Consider the following 20,583-nt stretch of genomic DNA (forward strand, 5'->3'; position numbering starts at 1 on the left):
TTGAACTTCTCAACAGACCTGTAAATCTGGGATTAAGGTATTATCCATATTTTAGAGATGTGTTAAATGAGTTTCAGAGAAGTCAAATGATGAGTATTAAAAGAAATATTTGAACCCTGGTATACAACAAAAATCTTTCATTTTTTCTAAAATAAAACTTTAAATTTATAGCAGTTCTTTCAAGTAATATGAATTTCTTAATATGTTTCTTGGTTTTTTAATAGAAGCTAGTCAATTGAATATAAGAAAAATTGGCTGCAGGCCTGGATGCAGGCAAGAAGCACTGGACCCCATCTTTCTACTCTCTTCCTGGAAGAAAAAGAGTTGTATTTACAGATGCCCAGTCTTTCCCTCCCCAAACCTACTATCCAATAGATGTAAAAGAAAAGAGCCTAGTTTAGGAATGAATGAAAAAATATTAAACATTCACTATGTGCCAGTCACTACCTCTGGTTCTAATCAATCAACAAGCGTTTTTAAAGTCACTGAGCTAAGTGCTGAGGATACAAAAATAAAAATGAAGTAGTTTCTGCCCTCAAGGAGCTTACATTCTCATAGCTAGGAAGGAAAAAATGCTACCCTGGTTAATCCAAAATTTTAAAGTCTTCTAACTCTTTTAACTACAAAATAAACATGTGCATATTTTAGTCAGATATCAAAAGAAAAATGTTTTTCTGAAGTTGTCCCTTGGGAAAATGTCTTTATTGAGCCATGTTATATTTAGGATCAGTCTTGGGAGTTATCATTGTCCAGTAATGAAACACAAAAGAAGATTGTCTGAGATTTCACAGAAATTTTCATTTTTACTATTTTTTTAGAATTGTTACCAAGATTTATAAGCCACTAGAAGTTTTAAATGATTGAGCTTAAAGAAGGAAAAGAATATTATCATTAAAAACAGGTCTACACTAGAACAATTGGAATCATTGCTCTTTTGGGGAGACATTCTAAATAGACACATTCCAACCTATTTCTCCCCAATAAATAACAAGCTATTTTGAGAATTAGATCAGATAATCTCTAACATTAGTTACAAATCTAAATCAATCAGGTCACATGAATTTATTAAATATTTACTATGCAGTAGCCATTTTTAAGCTTTTGAGATACAAAGAAAGTCTCTGTCCTCAAAGACAGAGTTTACTTTATATGGGGAATGAGTGGATCACATAGTAAGTGGAGGAATCTAAAATATAAAAAGATGGGAAGATAGAGAAAAGGATCAGATTCTGAAGAAATTCAAATTCATAAAAGAAGACTTTTTATTTGATTATGGAAGTAATAGGAAATCATCAAAGTTTATTGAGTGAAGGAATTTATATGATAGACCTATACTTTAGGAAAATCATTTAAGCAGCTGAGTGAAGGATAGATTAAGTAGGAGGTAAGGAGACTGATTAAAAGACTGGGGGCAGTTAGATGGTGCAGTAAAGGGAGCACTGGCCCTGAGTTCAAATCCAGCTTCAGACATTTAACACTGAGAAGCTGTGTGACCCTAGGCAAGTCATTTAACCCCAATTGCCTCAAAACTGTTGTTACTGGTCCTTTCTTCTTAAAGAGAACCATTGACATCAGGATCTCAGTAGACAAAGTGAAAAGTGATGAAGGTCTAGAGTAGGGGCTGTGTGAGTGAACACTAGGAGACATGTGAATGCTATAAAACCTCTTTTAGTATGTGTATATATGTGTATGTTGTATAAGTGCATATATATGCATATATGTGTATATGTATATATGCAAACACGACACAAATATACATATACTTATATAGATATACACCTATACAAACCTACACATATACATGTGTATATATGTGTGTATTTATATGTATATGTTTTATCCACAATGAAAACTTTAAAAAAATATGACTATGAGAAAAATTTATCTGATGTCCTAGTTGTTCATATTTAAAGTTAAATATGTCTAAAAATAATCCTTAGGTTAATGTTTTAATAGAGGGCAGCTAGGTGGTGCAGTGGATAGAGGACCAGCCTTGAATTCAGGAGGACCCGAGTTCAAATGTGGTCTCAGACACTTAACACTTCCTAGCTGTGTGACCCTGGGCAAGTCACTTAACCCCAGCCTTAGGGGGGGAAAAATTCTCCTCAATGTTTCAATAGAAAAGAATTATTAACAAATTCATAATACATTCCTTCCTCTTTAGGCTACCTTAATTAGTTGTTAGTCAACATAGGAAAATATCTTCTAAGCCTAGGTTATTGGTATAGAAAGAAAAATTAGTGCAATTCCAACCCACTTTAAGTAGTGAAGGCAGAAATTCTCATTTCAACAATTATCCTTGAATATATAAATATAAATAAAAGCACAATTCCCAGATATACTACTTGTATTCTATGCTGGATTTTAGGATGTTATTAATAAAACTATCCTTTTAAATGTTCTCTAAGACATTTTTCCATGGGGGACAAAAAGAAGATAGAAGTAATGCCTCTTTCTGTTTAAATTGATAACATTTGCAATTGCTTCTCTTATAAGTGACTGCTTTGTTATGAACGTTTGTTTAGAATCACTGTTAATCATCACATTTCTGTTTGTTGTTTGCTTGCAAGTATGGGAAGAACCTGAGTCATTGAAGGGAAAGTCAGCCTTGAAAATGGCTCATATACACCATAGCCTTTAACCATCTGTGAGTCTTGATTGTAAGGTGGAAGTTGTTTTTTTGAGATCTTTTTCTTTCCAAAGATTTTTTTGGGAGTTAGAAACATAGATTTAATGCGCATTGCTAAAGGCACAAAGGCTTGTGATTCATAACACCCCAACTTTTGATTATAGGTTTTCAAGATAGTAGATGGAGATCTTTTTTTATTTTTAAAGTATTTGAAAAATAAGAGCTATTATAATCAATGTGTAGGAGTGACAGGAATCTATTTTATCTGTTTTTTTTCTTCTGACAGAAATTATACAAGGAAAACTATGAAAAGACAAAGGCAAAGAGCATGAATTATTGTGAGACTCCGAAATTTCAGCTTGATACAATTCTGCAAAACTTCAGTGATGTAAGCCCCATCAACGTCAGTCCTTCTTTGTGAACCAGAGACTTATTTCATGTATATAAACTGTTGAAATGTGGTTTGTCTTCCAGACTAAATATAAAGATTCATATGTGAAGAATATTTTGGGACACTATGTAGGCAGCTACGAGGACCCATACCATTCACACTGCATGAAAGTTGCAGCTCAAAACAGTGATGTAAGTTCATGTTTCCCAATGATATGATTTTCAGAAGCTACCACCAAACTTAGCCCTCATGTGTGCTTTCTTCTTGTAGAAAAATTACAAAGCAGAGTATGAAGAAGACAGAGGAAAATGCTACTTCCCCCAGACCATAACTCAAGAATATGAAGCAATCAAGAAACTAGACCAATGTAAAGATGTAAGTCCACACCACAAACACTGAAAAATTTATTATGTCTGGGGATGGCGTCCACAGAAAAACCGTGATAGTCCACAATCTTCTTATGGCTACTACTGGTCAGAATATAGTTGACATGACAATATTATTGTTTCCCTTAAAGTATCATTAATAGGATGACACCACTTTTGAGATAACCATCATATTTCCTCTCAAACAGATCCATTGGAACTCACTCCTTCATAGTTTGTCAGCTGATAATTTTTTTTCTTCTTTTTGATCTTAGAAAGATAAAGATAATCTTAGGAGACATACATAAGTTTTATAGATATTTAAAAGTCTCTAAAAAGCTGAATTGTAGTAAGAAAGCAAAATTTTGATTGACCAAAATTTTGGGAGCTATTCTTTTTGCTTTTTATGTTTTCTGCAATGCATTATAACTCTATTTCTTCTTTCAGCACACTTACAAAGTCCATCCTGATAAGACAAAATTCACTTCAGTTCCTGATTCTCCTGTCCAAGTACAAGCTCAGATCAATACTAAGCAGTTGAGTGACGTAAGTATCTTAAAATGTTAAAAAAAAAAATCCATCCTCTAATGACCCGTTATAAAATATAAAATCCAACTATTAAAATATTTTAAAAAATATTCATGTAAATGTTACTCATTTGTCTATATTTAAATATCCTATTATAAAAATTGTCACTATATTTATTTTCCACATTCAAGCACAGAAAAGGTAATAAGTTGAAAAGCTCAATTGGTTAATGAGGAGACACTGTGGTATGCTGTGCCAGCTCTGGTGTCAGAGGACCTTGGTTGTAATCCTAGCTCTGCTATTTACATGTTTAAATTTAGAGAAGTTGTTTAAACTTCCTGAGCCTAGGTTTTGTAATCTATAAAATGGAAGGTTTAGATATGTAAGGTCCCTTCTATTTTTAAATCATTAATCCTAGGAAAGGAGGAAATGGTGAAGTTTAATAGCAAAAAATCTGTCAGGTTCGATTCTAACATTCTTTGAATAGATTAAAAATTGAAACACTAATTCATCAATTCTTTGCCTCTCTACTAAAAACAAAATATGTGCCTACAAGGGTGACTTCATTATATGTACTTTTCATGAATATTAAAATCAATTCAGAATATAAAGAATTAGTTTCTATAAGAGGATTATGATGTTTAAGTAAAATGACAAATTGTAAAGGATTAAAAAGAATATAGGTTAAAATGTTAGTGAGCTAAATCAAAGTACTGATAGTAGAAAGAACTAATCAGACTTTTCCCATAAAACAATGATAATAATAATAGCACCTCACATTATATTGCACTGTGTATCTTTCTAAATACTTTCACCTATATCATCTCATTTGATTATATATGGATTCTATTATGCCTCTTGGCCCCAGACTTACCTACAACAGACAGGATGTTCCCCAAAGTCTTTGTGTAGTTCTAAATTTTAATAGATTACATTTCTCTTCTAAAGTTTAAAACCACACTAAGACTTTTGGAACACTCTCCGTAAAAGTGGGGAAAAAATTGAAATAAATCTTCTTGCTTTTCTAATGCTTTAACTGTGATTATGGCTATTCATTGGCCTGCCATATTGGTTGTTCAGTGGTATTCTTACTTGAAGCTTCAGATCTTTCTTTTGATCTGATATTCACTGAATGCCAGGGAATCTGTTAGTGTTACAGGATAGGCTTCCTCCTGTGTTAAGATGACATTCCTTTTGTTTTTCAGCTGAATTATAAAGCAAAACACGAAAGTGAAAAATTCAAGTGCAGCATCCCACCAGATGCCCCGACCTTCATTCAGCATAAAGTCAATGCCTATAACCTCAGTGATGTAAGTTCTTCCCAAGGAATACCATGGGGAAGGGCACAGAGAATCTGTGATTTGGGGATTTGTATCACACTGCTGATGAAATTCTTCTAACAATGTGAAAAATTATAATAGGAGATAACACAATAATATTGCTCAGATTTGGGGGCCAATGAACTGGAAGCTTTTTTTCCTGTTTCTACTACTAAGTTCCATTACAAAGTTCCCAGTCTAATTATTTGAATTCCAGTAATATGACATGTGAATCCCCTTAAGACAGAAGTTGGACATCATTTGCAAAACTGCATGCTGATTTCCCCTAAAACACAAATACATCTTTTAAAAATAGTAATATACTGGTAAGAAGTACCATGGTTTAGGGTTTAAAGGGCTAAGCTAGTCATAGAGTCATAAAGACTCTCATTCAAATCTTGCTTCTGATACATACTGATTATATGATCCTGAGCTATTCACTTAATTCTGTTTGCCTCAGTTTCCTCATCTATAAAATAAGTTAAAGAAAGAAATGGCAAACCACTCCTATAACTTTGCCAAGAAAATCCCCAAAATGGGGTAACAACGAGTCAGATACAAGTGAAAACAATGAAACTACAACAAAGACCTAACAAAAACCCACCACATGACTCCTGACTTTTTTCTTGCCACATCACTCTACAAGTCCCCTTTCTACACTTTGACAGAGAAAGCAATACTGTATGTAGCTTTTATAATTCTTCCACGTATAATTTTTTTTTCTAGAATGTTTACAAGCAGGATTGGGAGAAAAGCAAAGCCAAGAAATTTGAAATTAAGGTGGATGCTATTCCTCTTCTGGCAGCCAAGGCCAACAGCAAGAATGCCAGTGATGTGAGTATTACTTAGGAACCACAGGAGGGGACCTGGTTGGCTTGCATGTGCTAAATGAAATCTTCTCCCTCTCCTGTCTCTCTTGGTATAGGTGCTCTACAAAAAAGACTATGAAAAGAGCAGAGGAAAAATGATTGGAGCCTTAAGTGTTGAGGATGATCCTAAAATCCTGCACTCTTTGAAGGTGGCCAAAAACCAGAGTGATGTAAGTTGGTTTTGAAAATCTCCTGTTTCCTGTTTTGCCCATCTTCTTTGCTAACATGCCCAGAGTTTGATGGAGCATATAATATCCCAGGGTCAAGATGTCATGGCTGGTGTGAGAGAATTTATGGAACAGAAAAATCACATCTCAGATTTACTTATAGTATGATTCATTGGAAATGGTGGGATTTTCCTAAATATTATTAATACCCTCACAATGGAAAATGATTCTTGTAATGATATCAAAAGTTAATCTCCTTTATGAACTCAATGAGAAATTATGTTTAACCTCTCTCTCTTTTTCTCTGTCTCTATTTCTCTTTCTTTCTCTCTTCCTTCTTGTAAAATTTTCTAAATATTTCTAGTACATTTCTAAGTTTTTACTTGAGTGAGTTCAAAAAAAAGGAGAGAGAAGAATTTCTACTGAAATTCAACCCATAATTGGTTTAAATCATGAATGAAAACAGGAAGCTACAGGATGGCACTTTTCCTTCCACTTCTATCCTATTCCATTTCTGGCAATCCTTGCCAAAAAATGAATGTTTTTGCAATAACTCATTTCCCCCCCTTTTTTTGGCAGAGGTTATACAAAGAAAACTATGAAAAGACAAAGGCAAAGAGCATGAATTACTGTGAAACCCCCAAATTTCAGCTTGACACCCTTCTGAAGAATTTCAGCGAGGTTAGAGAACTTGAAGTTATTCATTTGGTTTGATTTGCACTGTTTTGACAAATTAATGTAAATTTGAATCAAATGTGTTTTGTTTTCCAGAATAAATATAAAGATTCCTATGTAAAGAATATTTTGGGACATTATTTGGGCACTTTCGAGGACCCCTATCATTCCCACTGCATGAAAGTTGCTGCTCAAAACAGTGATGTAAGTTCAGGGATAATTATTCAGATTCCACCATGGTGTTGTCTAAATGACGGTGCTAAGCTATTTGTGTGTTCTTTTTCCTCTTAGAAAAATTACAAAGCAGAATATGAAGAAGATAGAGGCAAAGGCTATTTCCCTCAGACAATAACACAAGAATATGAAGCAATCAAGAAACTTGACCAGTGTAAAGATGTAAGTTGGCTGCTCCAAGAAACAAATTTGCTTGGTTGATAGTGTTTGGGAGGTGACCGTGACATCTAGTGGCCAGAATGAGTTTAGCAACTGAATTTAAAGGAGGGGAAGGGGCAAGAAAAGGCAAGTTTTGAATATTCTGGTAATAAGGACAAAAAGAATTATTGCCAAAAGCACTATTCATTATTTTTTAAAATTATTGATTCTTTAATGGCAAATTTATTGATTTCCATTATTTATTATGTATGTATATATACATATATACATACATATATTTGTATATGTATTATATATGTGTGTATAATATATATATACATATATATATGCATGTATTATTATATGAAGACAGAGATAATAGATTTAGACCTGGAATGGATCTTAGGGGCTAATCCAAATCCCTCCTTTTACAAATGAGGAAACTGGCCCAGAGAGGTTATGACTTGCCCAAGATCACTTAGAATATATATATTAGGTAGGATTGAACCTGTCTTTTTGTTCCAGATTTAGGTATTTTTTTCCCCTACTGCTGAGATAAAGTTACATTTATCTGTAAACTAGTGTGATGATAGCTAAATGAACTTTATATAGAGCTGAATTTTCCCCCACATGTTAGTGTGGGTATAAGTGATTTACTCTTATCATTAAATATTTCATTTTTTTCCCACAGCATACCTACAAAGTCCATCCTGATAAAACAAAATTCACACCTGTCACTGATTCTCCTGTCCAATTGCAAGCCCAAATTAATACCAAACAACTAAGTGATGTAAGTACTTTTGAATATCAGGGAAGGAGAATATAAAATAATTTTATGTATTTAAGTGACCAAGAAATTTAAAAATTAAGCATACTTGTAGTCTAGCTTGCCACCTACAAAATATTGCTATTTTGATATTCAATATCTATACCTATAACTTGTTTGTTTGCTTTTCCTTTTTACTCTTATCAATATTAAATGTTAAAAGGATCCTATAGCTTATGATTTTTGGGGTTTTTTGTGTGCTTTAAGTTTGCCTGTCAATTTGGTCAGGCCCAGAGAGTTTTCTAAAATTCTAAGATTATGAGTAATATAGGCTTTTAATTAATAAGTACATTATTTATTCTATGAATTACTTTTTTCTTAATAAAATTTTGCTGGTATATTAATATTAATCAAGGAATTGAAATAATCAGTGAAATGTCCATATCCACAAAGTCAGTATGAATTTATATTCACAAATTCAGAGGTGGAAGAATTTGGGGATTTTGAAGTTTTGCATGTAGGGAGAGTTTTGTTGCATTGGGGAAATTATTCAATAGCTGGTATATAACACAATACATTCAAAAATTCAATATGCTTTCAAAAGCCATGAATTTATGCTAAAACAGCTATATTGCTAATTATATCTAACATACTTCTTATTAAACATAAAATGCATACTGAAAATTAGCTGCACCATATTAGTCCAAGCAAAGGAGTCAAGCACTTAATTTAGGTAACATATCAGGTAATCTCTTCTATTTGCCCCTCTCCAAAGCATCTCTATTCTCTAGTGTCACTACTACTTCTATTGTTATCCCAAAGCTCTGAAAATGCAGATCAAAGGGGGAAAAACACTGAAATTTTGTTTTGGCTTTGAATCCAAAAAGATTAAATATTTTAACAGAATTGGATTTGGTCTACACCAAAGACATATGTTTGACATTTTATTCTTGCTCTAACCCTTCATCATTTTTATGCATGTACAGATGCTTCAAAATGAAACTAAATATTCCACGTGTTTAAACATTCATTTGCTAAGCATTTGTTAAACCCTTTGCCAGGCACTCTTTAGGTAGATTAGCAAAGGGATTACAAAAGCGATAATCCACTTTTCTTTTTCATTAAGATTAGAGGTAATCCCAATTCATGGATCAGGGAAACACCAATTTTAAGGCATTTCTAATGTATTAAATATGTACAGCTGGTTAAGCTTTCCCTTTGTTTTATCTTTTAAAAAAATTTTTTTTAATGTTTTATTGATATCCTATTACTTTCTGGTGTCTTATGTTCATACTCTCAAAAGAAGTAGGGCAAAGTAGAACAATCAGCATATTGACTGTATCTGGAAATATGGATCTTATCTCCTTTCTACTGAAAGGCATAGTTAATTCTTAATTCTGTAATCATGAGTGGGCACTGTAAACAGTCATAGTTCTGCAGTATGTCAGTCCTCTCTTTCTTTACATTATTTGTCATTATATAAGTTGTCCTTCTGGTTCTAGTACTTTGTATCAAATCCATACAACTCTATCCACATTTCTCAGAATTCTTTATATTCACTATTTTTAAGGTACAATGATATTCCATTCCATTTATAAAGCATAATTCATTCAACCATTCCCTAGTTGATTCTTCCCTCCAACTGCTAGTCCCTTTTCCTCCAAGATTACCTTGGATCTGCTTTGATTGTGATCTGCCATATGTGCATTTTTAATGTGTATAATTTGTCACCTCTTTCAGAAAATATATTCCTAGTATCTAAAACAATGGTTGACCCCAAATAGTTACTTATTATATATGTTCATTAGCTGACATTTTCCTCTTGCAATCCTTCAGGAATAATTATACTTCAATGATGTTAGTTTACGTTTAGATATACCAAACTTCTATGAAAGGGAGAGAGAAACTTTGAGAACTTGGGGCTATATTTATTTCTTTAGATAGCAAGAAAAAAAAAAAGCCCAACACTATTGCAACAATCATTTTTAATATTTGAATAAAAGTAGCCTTGCCTGGAGTTCTCACCTATATTGACTATTTGCCTTTTGTTTTTCAGCTGAATTACAAAGCAAAACATGAAAGTGAGAAGTTTAAATGCAATGTACCAGCAGATGCTCCAGCCTTCATTCAGCACAAAGTCAATGCCTATAACCTGAGTGATGTAAGTATAAAAAACCCTTCTCTTTACATTCATGCTATGTTTATACAAGAGCAATTATTTTATATTTTAGGTTTTAGGTAATACAAAGGTTAAAAAATAACACACAAATAATTATACTGAAGACACAGAATCAAAATTATAATCAGAGAAATTAGATCCAGAAAATGAGGTGGATCAGCCATATAAAAGCTTAACATATAAGCAATAGAGTGTTTACATATTCAATTGGTATTAATGTAATATCAGGAGAGCTAGAGGAAGGCTCTCAGTACTTTGAGTTGACCTCATTTACTGTAGAGGTTTATGGTCAAGACCTACACATGATGAGATCTGAATGTGTTCCAGTTGAAGAAAGTATCAGCACTGAAATATGGGAGTCATACTCTCCAGCTAGATTCTCTTGTAAAAGAATTGTGATTATAAAGCAAGTGACTTTGGCCTATGGAGTTAAAAACCTAGTGCATGTGAGTTTTTTGAAATTTTGTGAGAAAAGCTTTAAGAATATACTTTAGAATGTCAGGAGTTGGAGCTGATTATAGTATAGTATTTGTGACAAATGGACTGTTAAGAAGCAAAGTTGATTTTGAAATAAATTGAAGCATAACAAATTAAATTTGCTTTTGGTCTTTAACAGATAGATCCACATTGAATATGGCATTTATAATTCTTGTATATATTTTCTTCTTCAGAATATTTATAAGCATGACTGGGAGAAGAGCAAAGCTAAGAAATTTGAAATTAAGGTGGACGCTATTCCACTTCTGGCAGCCAAAGCTAACAGCAAGAATGCCAGTGATGTGAGTATGATTGGAGAATGAGGGCAAGAAAAGTGTGTAGAGTTTCTTTGAGTGATAGCTCACCTGTGTGATGTCCTTATGCAGGTGCTCTACAAAAAAGACTATGAACAGAGCAAGGGGAAAATGATTGGAGCCCTGAGCATTCAGGATGATCCAAAGATTCTGCACTCTTTGAAGACAGCCAAAAATCAGAGTGATGTAAGTATTTCTCAGAATCTCTTGTTTTGACAGTTTCTTGGTTTCAACTGTTAACTTGTGTTCCTAGTAAATGTTTATTTTTTTTTTTCTGATTTTTAAAATTTGTTTATTGATTTCAACTAGGGTTATCTTGTAAAGATTCAACTAAAGTCACCAGATCAAGGTGATATATCAAGTTATAAAAACTGAAATGAAACTGAATTGGTTTCCAATGTGTGTATTTTTGCTTTTTTAAGAGAAATTATTGAGTTGCACTTAATATACATTTTATAGTGAAAAAACACCTGTGTAAGTGATTATTTAGATCTCATTAACAGATGGGTATGCTCAAGTAAGATAATTATGTCTAGATAGATTATATGTATACACACATATGTATATGTATATATATATATGCATATATATATATATTTAATATAAACATGTGGATTATCATGGATATCATAGATAGATATCTCTGGAATCTGACCTATCCTTCTCCAAGGGAGACTATTAGAACAGGAGAAGGGTCCTGGATAGACACTCATTTCTTTTTCTGCTTCTAAGGGGGATATTGGGATGAAATTTTATCTGTCATCTTGAATATTGGTAGTCTAGAGGAATGCTTCTGGTATAGAAGGAAAACTATTCTCTTAAGGGAATGAGTAGCACTTGCATTCAACAGTTTAGCTCCTTCCCACCAAATACTAATTACAAAAAGACCATCAAATAATGACTAAATGCACATATTCAAGAAAAAAGTAAACAGAAACCAGAGAAGTTATATGTATTGAAATATATCAAAGAGCAAATGAACTTTTTATCTTGGAGTAAAATGAGATCTCAGCTTAAAAGAGATTTAATCTGACCTAAGGTATCTATCTTTATGGAGAAAAGCTGGAAATCAGATACATTATAGTCACAAATAGGATGTAACATATAGCTCATAGGAAAAGTGAACTTATGACTTCTCCTTCATTAGTATCACCTGCTAACCATGCTGCCCTTCCTGTGGCTCATAATTAGGAATTAGTATTTATGAGCCCAGTTTACCAGGGGGCCAGGTCTTGAAATGATTCCAATCTAACAAAGTTGGAATGGGTGCTACTAAAAGGTGATTTGGCAAACAATCTTATTTTCCTTCCCAATTTAACATCTATTATTTTAACATGCTATATAAGGAAAATTAAAAAGTCCACTATTCAAGTTCCAAAAGTTAAAGCACAGGAAAAAAATATTTTTAAATTCTTCTACAAGTTCCTGTGAATAGAAAATGGACACAATAAAGACCAAATTTTCAAGCATGTCTAGGAAACCTTTCCTGCTCTCCTTACATAAGTGATCTACTCTTTTAGATTTCATATAACACTTTAATTTGAAACTTTCTAATGGACTTATGGTAGTTATGTGAGAAGTTGGACTTCAGAAACGTAACTTATGTGAGAAAAATCAAGAAAGATAGATTTATTTCAATGTCTAGATATACTTCTAAAACATTTCTTCTTAATTAGAATTTTGTATTTTTTTGGGGGGGGGGAATTCCTTGAATGAATGATCACTTCCTTTTATTTCATAGCGGGAATATCGCAAAGATTATGAAAAGGCAAAGACTATCTATACAGCACCCTTGGACATGCTCCAAGTCACTCAGGCAAAGAAAACTCAAGCTCTCGTCAGTGATGTTGACTACAAGAACATCCCACATGGTTACAGCTATCCCCCTGATAGTATCAATGTGGACTTGGCAAAGAAGGCTTATGCCATACAAAGTGATGTGAGTAATTGAAATTTTTCCTTTTCTCCATCATAAAATTTTTTTCTAGGTAACCAATAATGAGTTGAATTAACTAAGGTAGCAATATATATAGATATAGATATAGATTTAGATATAGATATAGATATATAGATATATATTCTCACATCATTGAGGAGATAGAAAATGTAAATGTCAGAGTTTATGAGAATTTCTTTCGAAAACAAAAAGTTAGTCATGACATGCTATGTCCAAAGAAGAAAACTCATATGGTGTAGGGAATTCTGAGATAAATAGCGCATTCTATTTTGCTGCATGTAGAAGATAGGCACTTTAGCCATCTGGTTTCTCTCCCTATGTAGTAGTATATAATAGGAAAAATTATTCCAGTTTTATGACCATAGACAATTTGGATGCTCCCTCTTCTAAAAGGGGATATTATAGTTATTGTACAAAATGTTAATGAATACTTTACAGGAACAATTTCAAGATTTTAAAACCAAAACTTTGTTTCTTTTCTGTATCATTTGGAATTTAATAAATGTAACATTTGATATTTTATTAACTTAATAAGCATAATACTTAATAGTATAAATGTATAATATATAGATATATAAATATATTTCTGTGAATATGTAGGTTATAAACTAATGGGCGTTTTAGGCTTTGTTTACCTGTGGGAAAATAATATCTAAAACACATATCTTGCTAGTCATTGTATTAACATTTACATACCAACTTAAAATTTTATACTTTGTTTCTAAAAAATTCCTAAGTACAATCATTTTTAAAACATTTTATTAGCTAATGTTAACATATTCCTGTAAATACCATTACTTTTAAAGTCCTAGATGATTTGGCACTTTATAAATAATAACTATCAAGTCTCAGGAATTCAGGTAATTACTGATGTTTCCTTATGCCATTAAAGATATTCAGTTATAATCTGAACATCAAATCATAGTATTTTTAATTATAAAATTATCTTAGATTCTACTAGGCAAAAATCCTTTATTGTTCAACTAATTCATCTATCTTCTGGAATATACTTTATATAAATAAATGTTTCCTTCTATAATCTTAGTTCTTGTTTCAGCTTCAATGTCTTAAAACTAGAAGCTCAAACATCTATTTATGGAAGAAAACTCTTTATATTTAATGAAAGGCAAAAAAATTTTTTTTCCCCTTAAAATTGTTGTAGGACTTTTTTTGCCCTTAAACTGTGTAATTAACTATTTTAAAGTTCTCTGCAAATTATAAATATCTTAATGATTTCATAAGCAAAGAATTTTGACTAAGTTTTTGAAATTTTATAAATTGTTAGAATAAAAAGATAAGCAAAAAGAACATATCATTTAGTAAAAATCAGAAGTCAAAAGATGACTACAATCTTGCCCAAGACTGTATTAAAAACTGCTTTAGTAGTGCAATAACTGAATATGACCTATATGGGGAAATAATTTAATTTTTTTTCTAGTTAAATAAAGACGACACTGAAAGAACTGAAATTTAATCTCTATTTTGGGGTTTTAGGTTGAATATAAAGCTGACTACAATAGCTGGATGAAAGGTTGCGGCTGGGTACCATTTGGATCCTTAGAAATGGAAAAGGTCAAGAGAGCTTCCGACATTCTTAATGAGGTAAGGTAATATATGAGTCTGTCTGTCTATCTGTCTGTCTATCTCTCTCACTCTCTTTCTCTCTGTCTCTGTCTGTCTGTCTATCTCTCTTTCTCTCTGTCTCTGTCTTTCTGTCTGTCTGTCTGTCTGTCTGTCTCTCTCTCATATACACACACACACACACACACACACACACACACACTCACTCTTTTGTGGTTGCTGTTGTTGTGTTTCATTCATATCTGACTCTCATAACCCCATTCGAGATTTTCTTGGTAAAGACTTTGGAGTGGTTTGCTATTTCCTTTTCCAGCTCATTTTACAGATGAGGCAAACAGGGTAAAGTGACGTGCCCAGTGTCACACAGTTAATAAGTATCTGAGGTTCAGATTTGAACTCGGGTCTTCTTGACTCTAGATCTAGTGCTCTGTTCACTGGCTTCTAGTTGCCATGTGTACATATTTAATATTATGCACACATACATACACATGTATGTATATGCTGTGTATGAGTAGATATCATTTTATTTAAGATTGATTTTTATTTTTTTTATTCTGAACTCCAGAAACACTAAAGAACATTTCCATATGTAAAGAACAGAAAGAAAAAAAGGATTGCTCACAAAACTGCGAATCTTCAACTTTATAGTTTGCTTTTCTCTAATTACATGACAAATTTAACACATACATTTCAAAGTTGTCCTACTTGTCTGTATTTTCACTAGTCTTCCATCTTTTCTCTTCTGTGAATTTTAGAAACCTTTCTTCCTATCTCCCCTTTCTCCCATTTTATTGAAAAGGGGGAAAAAGAAAGAAAAACAAATATTTGTAACAAATATGCATAGTTAAAAAAAATAAATTTCCACAGTGGCCATGACTAAGAATGTATATTACATTCTGCACCAGTTGTATAAGGTGCTAAATCATCTATCTTCTGGAATTGTGGTTGGTCTTTATTTTGATCAGAGTTCAGTTATTTTATTTTAAGCCTCCTAAGTGATAAATGAGTCTAAACTATGACATGCTCTGCTACATGACAATCATATCTCATTTATCTAGCATTATTAGAGATGGAGTGGTTTTACAGAAGTAAATTTTCTAAATTAAAAAAACAAACCACTTACATCTTTAAAAACTCAATTGTTTTTAATGAAAGGAAATCTTTCGAAAATATACTACATGCTTTTCAACTTTCTAAGAAAATATATATGATATAACATAACAAAATAAAGTAACATAGCATAACATTTCTTGGTAACTTGGAGTCATCATCATGTTATAATTAGTTATATCAATATGTCAGTATCATAACTTTAGTTATGATATTGTTTTGCAATATAGGGATATCCCCTATAATCTATTGAAATGATATGGGCTATTTATACCCACACTAAATTTTCCAATGCTATTATTCTTTTATTTCATATTATTAGTTTCCATATCTCCTCTTTTCATATCAGATTGTCAGTTGTCACCTCTCCCTTCAAATAATAAAGTTTTTTTTTACTATATCTATCAATCAACAAGCACTGACTGTGCCAAACATTGTATTTGCATTGAAGGTACAAGACAAAAATGAAAGACTCCCAACTCTCAAGGATTTTGTAGTCATTTGATAGACTTACTAACGGCCCATGACCTTGCCTACAAACGAAAGCACGTGGACTTTGTGACAAATATTTTGCTTTTTCAGAAACCTGTTTTACTTATGGATTTATAACTGTGTTTTCAAAAGCTGGGGCTTTGGAGGCCTTATTTTTGATTAAACAGGGCACATGTCAAGAACTATAGCAACATTTTTGTTTTTCTTCCCAGGTTACTTTTACCTTCTAAATCCAATTCTTCCTATGCAACAAGAGATTCAGTTCTGCACACATATATTGTATCTAGGATATACTATAACATAACTAACATGTATAAGCCTGCCTGCCATCTAGGGGAGGGGGTGGAGGGAGGAAGGGAAAAATCGGAACAGAAGCGAATGCAAGGGTTAATGTTATAAGAAATTGCCCATGCATATGTACTGTCAAAATAAGTTATAATTATAAAATAAAAAAAATTAATAAAAACACTTAAAAAAAGAACGATAGCAACAATTTTCCTTGTCTTCATCATTTCACATTACAGTTCCTCAAAGTTCACTGTTTACTACCTCTCATGACCCACAAGTTAGCCAATCAGCAAGCATTTGTTAAGTGCTTAACATGTGCTAACCACAAATATTGTTTTTACTAGAATGCTTCATCTATGAACTAATCCTGAGAAATCTTTAAAAATGTTTCTCATATTCCTAATCTCTAGATAGGCCTTCAATTCTTTTTAGGCATCCAGTACTAACTGCTGACCAAAGATGGAGAAATTGTCCTGAGACATAATTAGCAAGTGTTAGATTTTACAAATGTTACTTCTGAGGGGCTCAAAAAACATCCTGTATTTTCTAGTAATGCCATAGGAGGCTTTTGCATGAATTCTCCTGAAACGTTTTTGTTGTTATGAGAGGAAATTAAACTAAGGTTTGAATACTACCTTTATAAATTGTATAGCTGATTCACAATGTGTGAGGTACTCTGTAGGTTTAGCCTAGTCTTAAATCCTCCAATTTGGAGAATGTGTATTCATTTTCCAAAGAAATATAACTATTTTGGTCCATGCATTTTATGCCACGATCAATTCCTGATATAATTTCTTGAAGATTTTGCCTAGATATGTTATAAAACGTTAGGGATATGAAGTTTTGTTCTTTTGCTTTATTTATTTATTTTATTTATTTATTGAACAGAAAAAATACCGTCAGCATCCAGACACTCTCAAATTTACTGCCATTGAAGATGCTCCCATTACAGTGCAATCTAAAATCAATCAGGCCCAGAGGAGTGATGTAAGTGGCAATTATGTCAATGTCCTGAAATGTGTTGATAAAATAAGTACTTAGTTGAAATGTTTTTGAATCTATGGCAGAGAATATACTATCTATCTATCTTATATAAATATAAATAAATATATATAAATATCTATATAAATAAATAAAAATCTAAATAAATATATATATACTATAGAAAATATCTCTGTTCTGTTCCCCTTTGTGTATATCTTCAATATCTGAAGCAATTTATATAATTACTATGATACTATGACATCCTTCTCATGTAAATATAGCCACAGATATAGATGATATGAATATAATTTTTGATAAGCTGATCGTGGGAGGGTAGCTTCCTAGCATTTCTGACAAGCAAACAAATAAATAAATGAATGACATATATAATTTATATATATAATGTAGGTGTATATAGCTATATATATGTATGTATATAAGAGAAGCCTTTCTGGTTCCAAGCCAATCCTACCCTCAGTTCTATCCACTGAGCCACCTGGATGCCCATATATTGAGGGATGGGGACTGATACCCTTCTTCAAACGGCCTCCTATTTTTGACAATGGATCAAATAGCCTTTTTTTGCATATCCCAGGAATGGCCCTAAGAACCATAATGATTCTCTAAGTGACCAAGAGGCTGAGACTACACCTGAGTCTCCTCATATCTATTAATTAGGAAACATGTATGTTCTTGCTACGAGGTACCTTGCCAGCTAATGTTGCCAATGCTTGTTGATTATATTCCAGTGGTATATTAAAATAAAAGAAACCTCTCTTGGATTCTATAGAGATCCATTAATACATATCTCTCCCCCACCCCAGATCCATTTGGGGCTAATAAAAAAGCCTCTTTTAAAAAGGGGCTTCCCCCCAAAAAAAAACCCTTTTCCTATATGCTCAGAGTTACATTTGAAAATCAAATTGAAGCTATTTTTTTGGATATCTAAATATCTTCCTTATTCTGTTTCAATTATAGATTCTCTATAAAGCCAAAGGTGAAGAAACACTCCACAAGTACAATCTACCAGCTGACCTACCTCAGTTCATTCAGGCTAAAGTTAATGCTTACAATATTAGTGAAGTAAGTTCATTCTGAAGCTTGGGGGCTTATTTACCTCTCTATAATGTTATGTTGAAGTTAATCTGAATGTTACCTTCTTCCAGAATCTATATAAAGCAGACCTGAAAGATATGAGCAAAAAGGGTTATGACCTCAGAACCGACGCCATCCCCATTAAAGCTGCCAAAGCTGCTAGACAGGCTGCCAGTGATGTAAGTTCAACCATTTCTCATGTCTTCTAAGAGGTGTTTACAGAGAACAGATTCTTACGGTTTGTTTTTAATTCTTATTTGGCTTAAGATGCATGCAACCTTAGGAGGTAACATGGTTATCTTGAAAGAAAACAATTGTCAGACTTGAAGGACGTGTATTCTAATTCTGGATCTATTAACCAACCATAGGACCTTGAGCAAGTCACAACTAGGTCTCAGTTTCCTTATGTATAAAAATATGGGATTGAATTAGAAGTCATCTAAGATCTCTCCATCTGTACATTTATGTTTCTCAAGGAAGTTTTTTACTTCTCCTCTATTGAACTTCCCCAAACAGACTTCACAAAGCACTTGTTTTATACTTTACATATACCACAACTATATATATATTTGTGTGTTTATCCTAGACTGTAAACTCAATGAGGGAAAAACCTTATCTGTGTAAAGCTCAAAACCAAGATTAATATATACTAGTATATTGTTAATGTTTTTGAATATTGAAGGAATCTTAGAATTTATATCCTCTTTATATAACAATCTTTATAAATATCAGCTCTCTCCTTTTATCTATTCTCCTGATATTGCTCATTAAACATTTAATAAGTGATTATGGAATCAGTTAAGATTTATTATAGATTAGTAAATATCTGAAGAAGTCACTGTTACTCCAATTGCAGGCAAAAGTTACTTGCAAAACATCATCTGAGATGATTGCTAATCTTACATATTTTAAACAAAGGATACATATGAACTCCCATGTAATCAGTTCTAATCAAATCACCCTCACAATTCAAAAGAGCATCAACTGTGTGCTAGGCACTGTGCTAACCACCGGAGAGACAAAAAATGGCAAACATATCCTTGCCCTCAAGGAACTTACCATTGAATGTATTGTCTTATTTGAATTTCTTTAAAGCAAGACCACATATTATATTATTTATTTAATATGAATAACTCATCATAATAGCTGCCTTGGGAATTGTTCTTAAGATTAATTATAAAATACTATCTTGATTTTTTACAATTCTTATACGACTAAGGGATCCTCAATTTAAGAGACCTACAGCTATATTTCAGAAGAGCAATTTGAATGAAAAATATCAGTTCTTATCTGAGTCCCTGACTCTATTCAGTCTTTCAGCCTAACATATCTTTTTACTATAATTGTTCTCTTCTTCCACAAGTCTCCCCCTTATGTTTTATTGCTTTTACAAAGTGTTTCAGCAAATTGACTTAATTTTTCACTACTATCAAATCATTAGGTTCCATTACAATTTAATTTAATTTTCTGTCTTACAAAGCATTAAAATAGATTATATTTAACTTTTAAAAAAACTTTAATTGGAGTAATTTGTGGAAAGCTTAAATTTGCTTTTGCCTCCAAATTGTCTAAGCTGATGTGTCATTGTTCTCCTCTAACATCCCCTCCCCAAAAAAACCCAATCCTTACAGCTAAATTGAAAATTTTCCCCCTTTGATTTAATTAGGTTCAGTACAAGAAAGACTATGAGAAAGCCAAAGGAAAAATGGTGGGCTTCCAAAGTCTCCAAGATGATCCCAAACTGGTTCATTACATGAATGTTGCCAAGTTGCAGTCTGATCGGGAGTACAAGAAAGACTATGAAAAGTCCAAAACCAAGTATAATACACCTCATGATATGTTCAATGTTGTTGGAGCTAAGAAAGCTCAGGACCTCGTCAGTAATGTCAATTATAAGCATCAGCTCCATCATTATACCTATCTGCCTGATGCCATGGATCTGGAGTTGTCTAAAAATATGATGCACATTCAGAGTGATGTAAGTTGCGTGTACTTAGCAAAAGAAAGTGTTTGAACTCAAAACTT

The 20,583-nt window shown here is 32.6% G+C and overlaps 1 protein-coding gene across 1 annotated transcript in view; it reads left to right on the forward strand.

The window, feature by feature from the left end:
• Positions 1-20,583, forward strand: part of NEB (nebulin) — a 213,863-nt gene that overhangs the window by 32,705 nt on the left and 160,575 nt on the right. The window contains 20 exon segments of the mRNA XM_074303459.1: positions 2,916-3,017; positions 3,104-3,211; positions 3,291-3,395; positions 3,833-3,931; positions 5,119-5,223; positions 5,959-6,066; positions 6,158-6,271; positions 6,848-6,949; positions 7,040-7,147; positions 7,235-7,339; positions 8,007-8,105; positions 10,138-10,242; positions 10,932-11,039; positions 11,124-11,237; positions 12,793-12,990; positions 14,503-14,610; positions 17,368-17,466; positions 18,442-18,546; positions 18,630-18,737; positions 20,225-20,536. Coding sequence (XP_074159560.1) covers positions 2,916-3,017; positions 3,104-3,211; positions 3,291-3,395; positions 3,833-3,931; positions 5,119-5,223; positions 5,959-6,066; positions 6,158-6,271; positions 6,848-6,949; positions 7,040-7,147; positions 7,235-7,339; positions 8,007-8,105; positions 10,138-10,242; positions 10,932-11,039; positions 11,124-11,237; positions 12,793-12,990; positions 14,503-14,610; positions 17,368-17,466; positions 18,442-18,546; positions 18,630-18,737; positions 20,225-20,536 — 2,412 coding nt within the window.

This window comes from Sminthopsis crassicaudata, chromosome 3, assembly GCF_048593235.1.
Source record: "Sminthopsis crassicaudata isolate SCR6 chromosome 3, ASM4859323v1, whole genome shotgun sequence".
Classification (NCBI taxonomy): domain Eukaryota; kingdom Metazoa; phylum Chordata; class Mammalia; order Dasyuromorphia; family Dasyuridae; genus Sminthopsis; species Sminthopsis crassicaudata.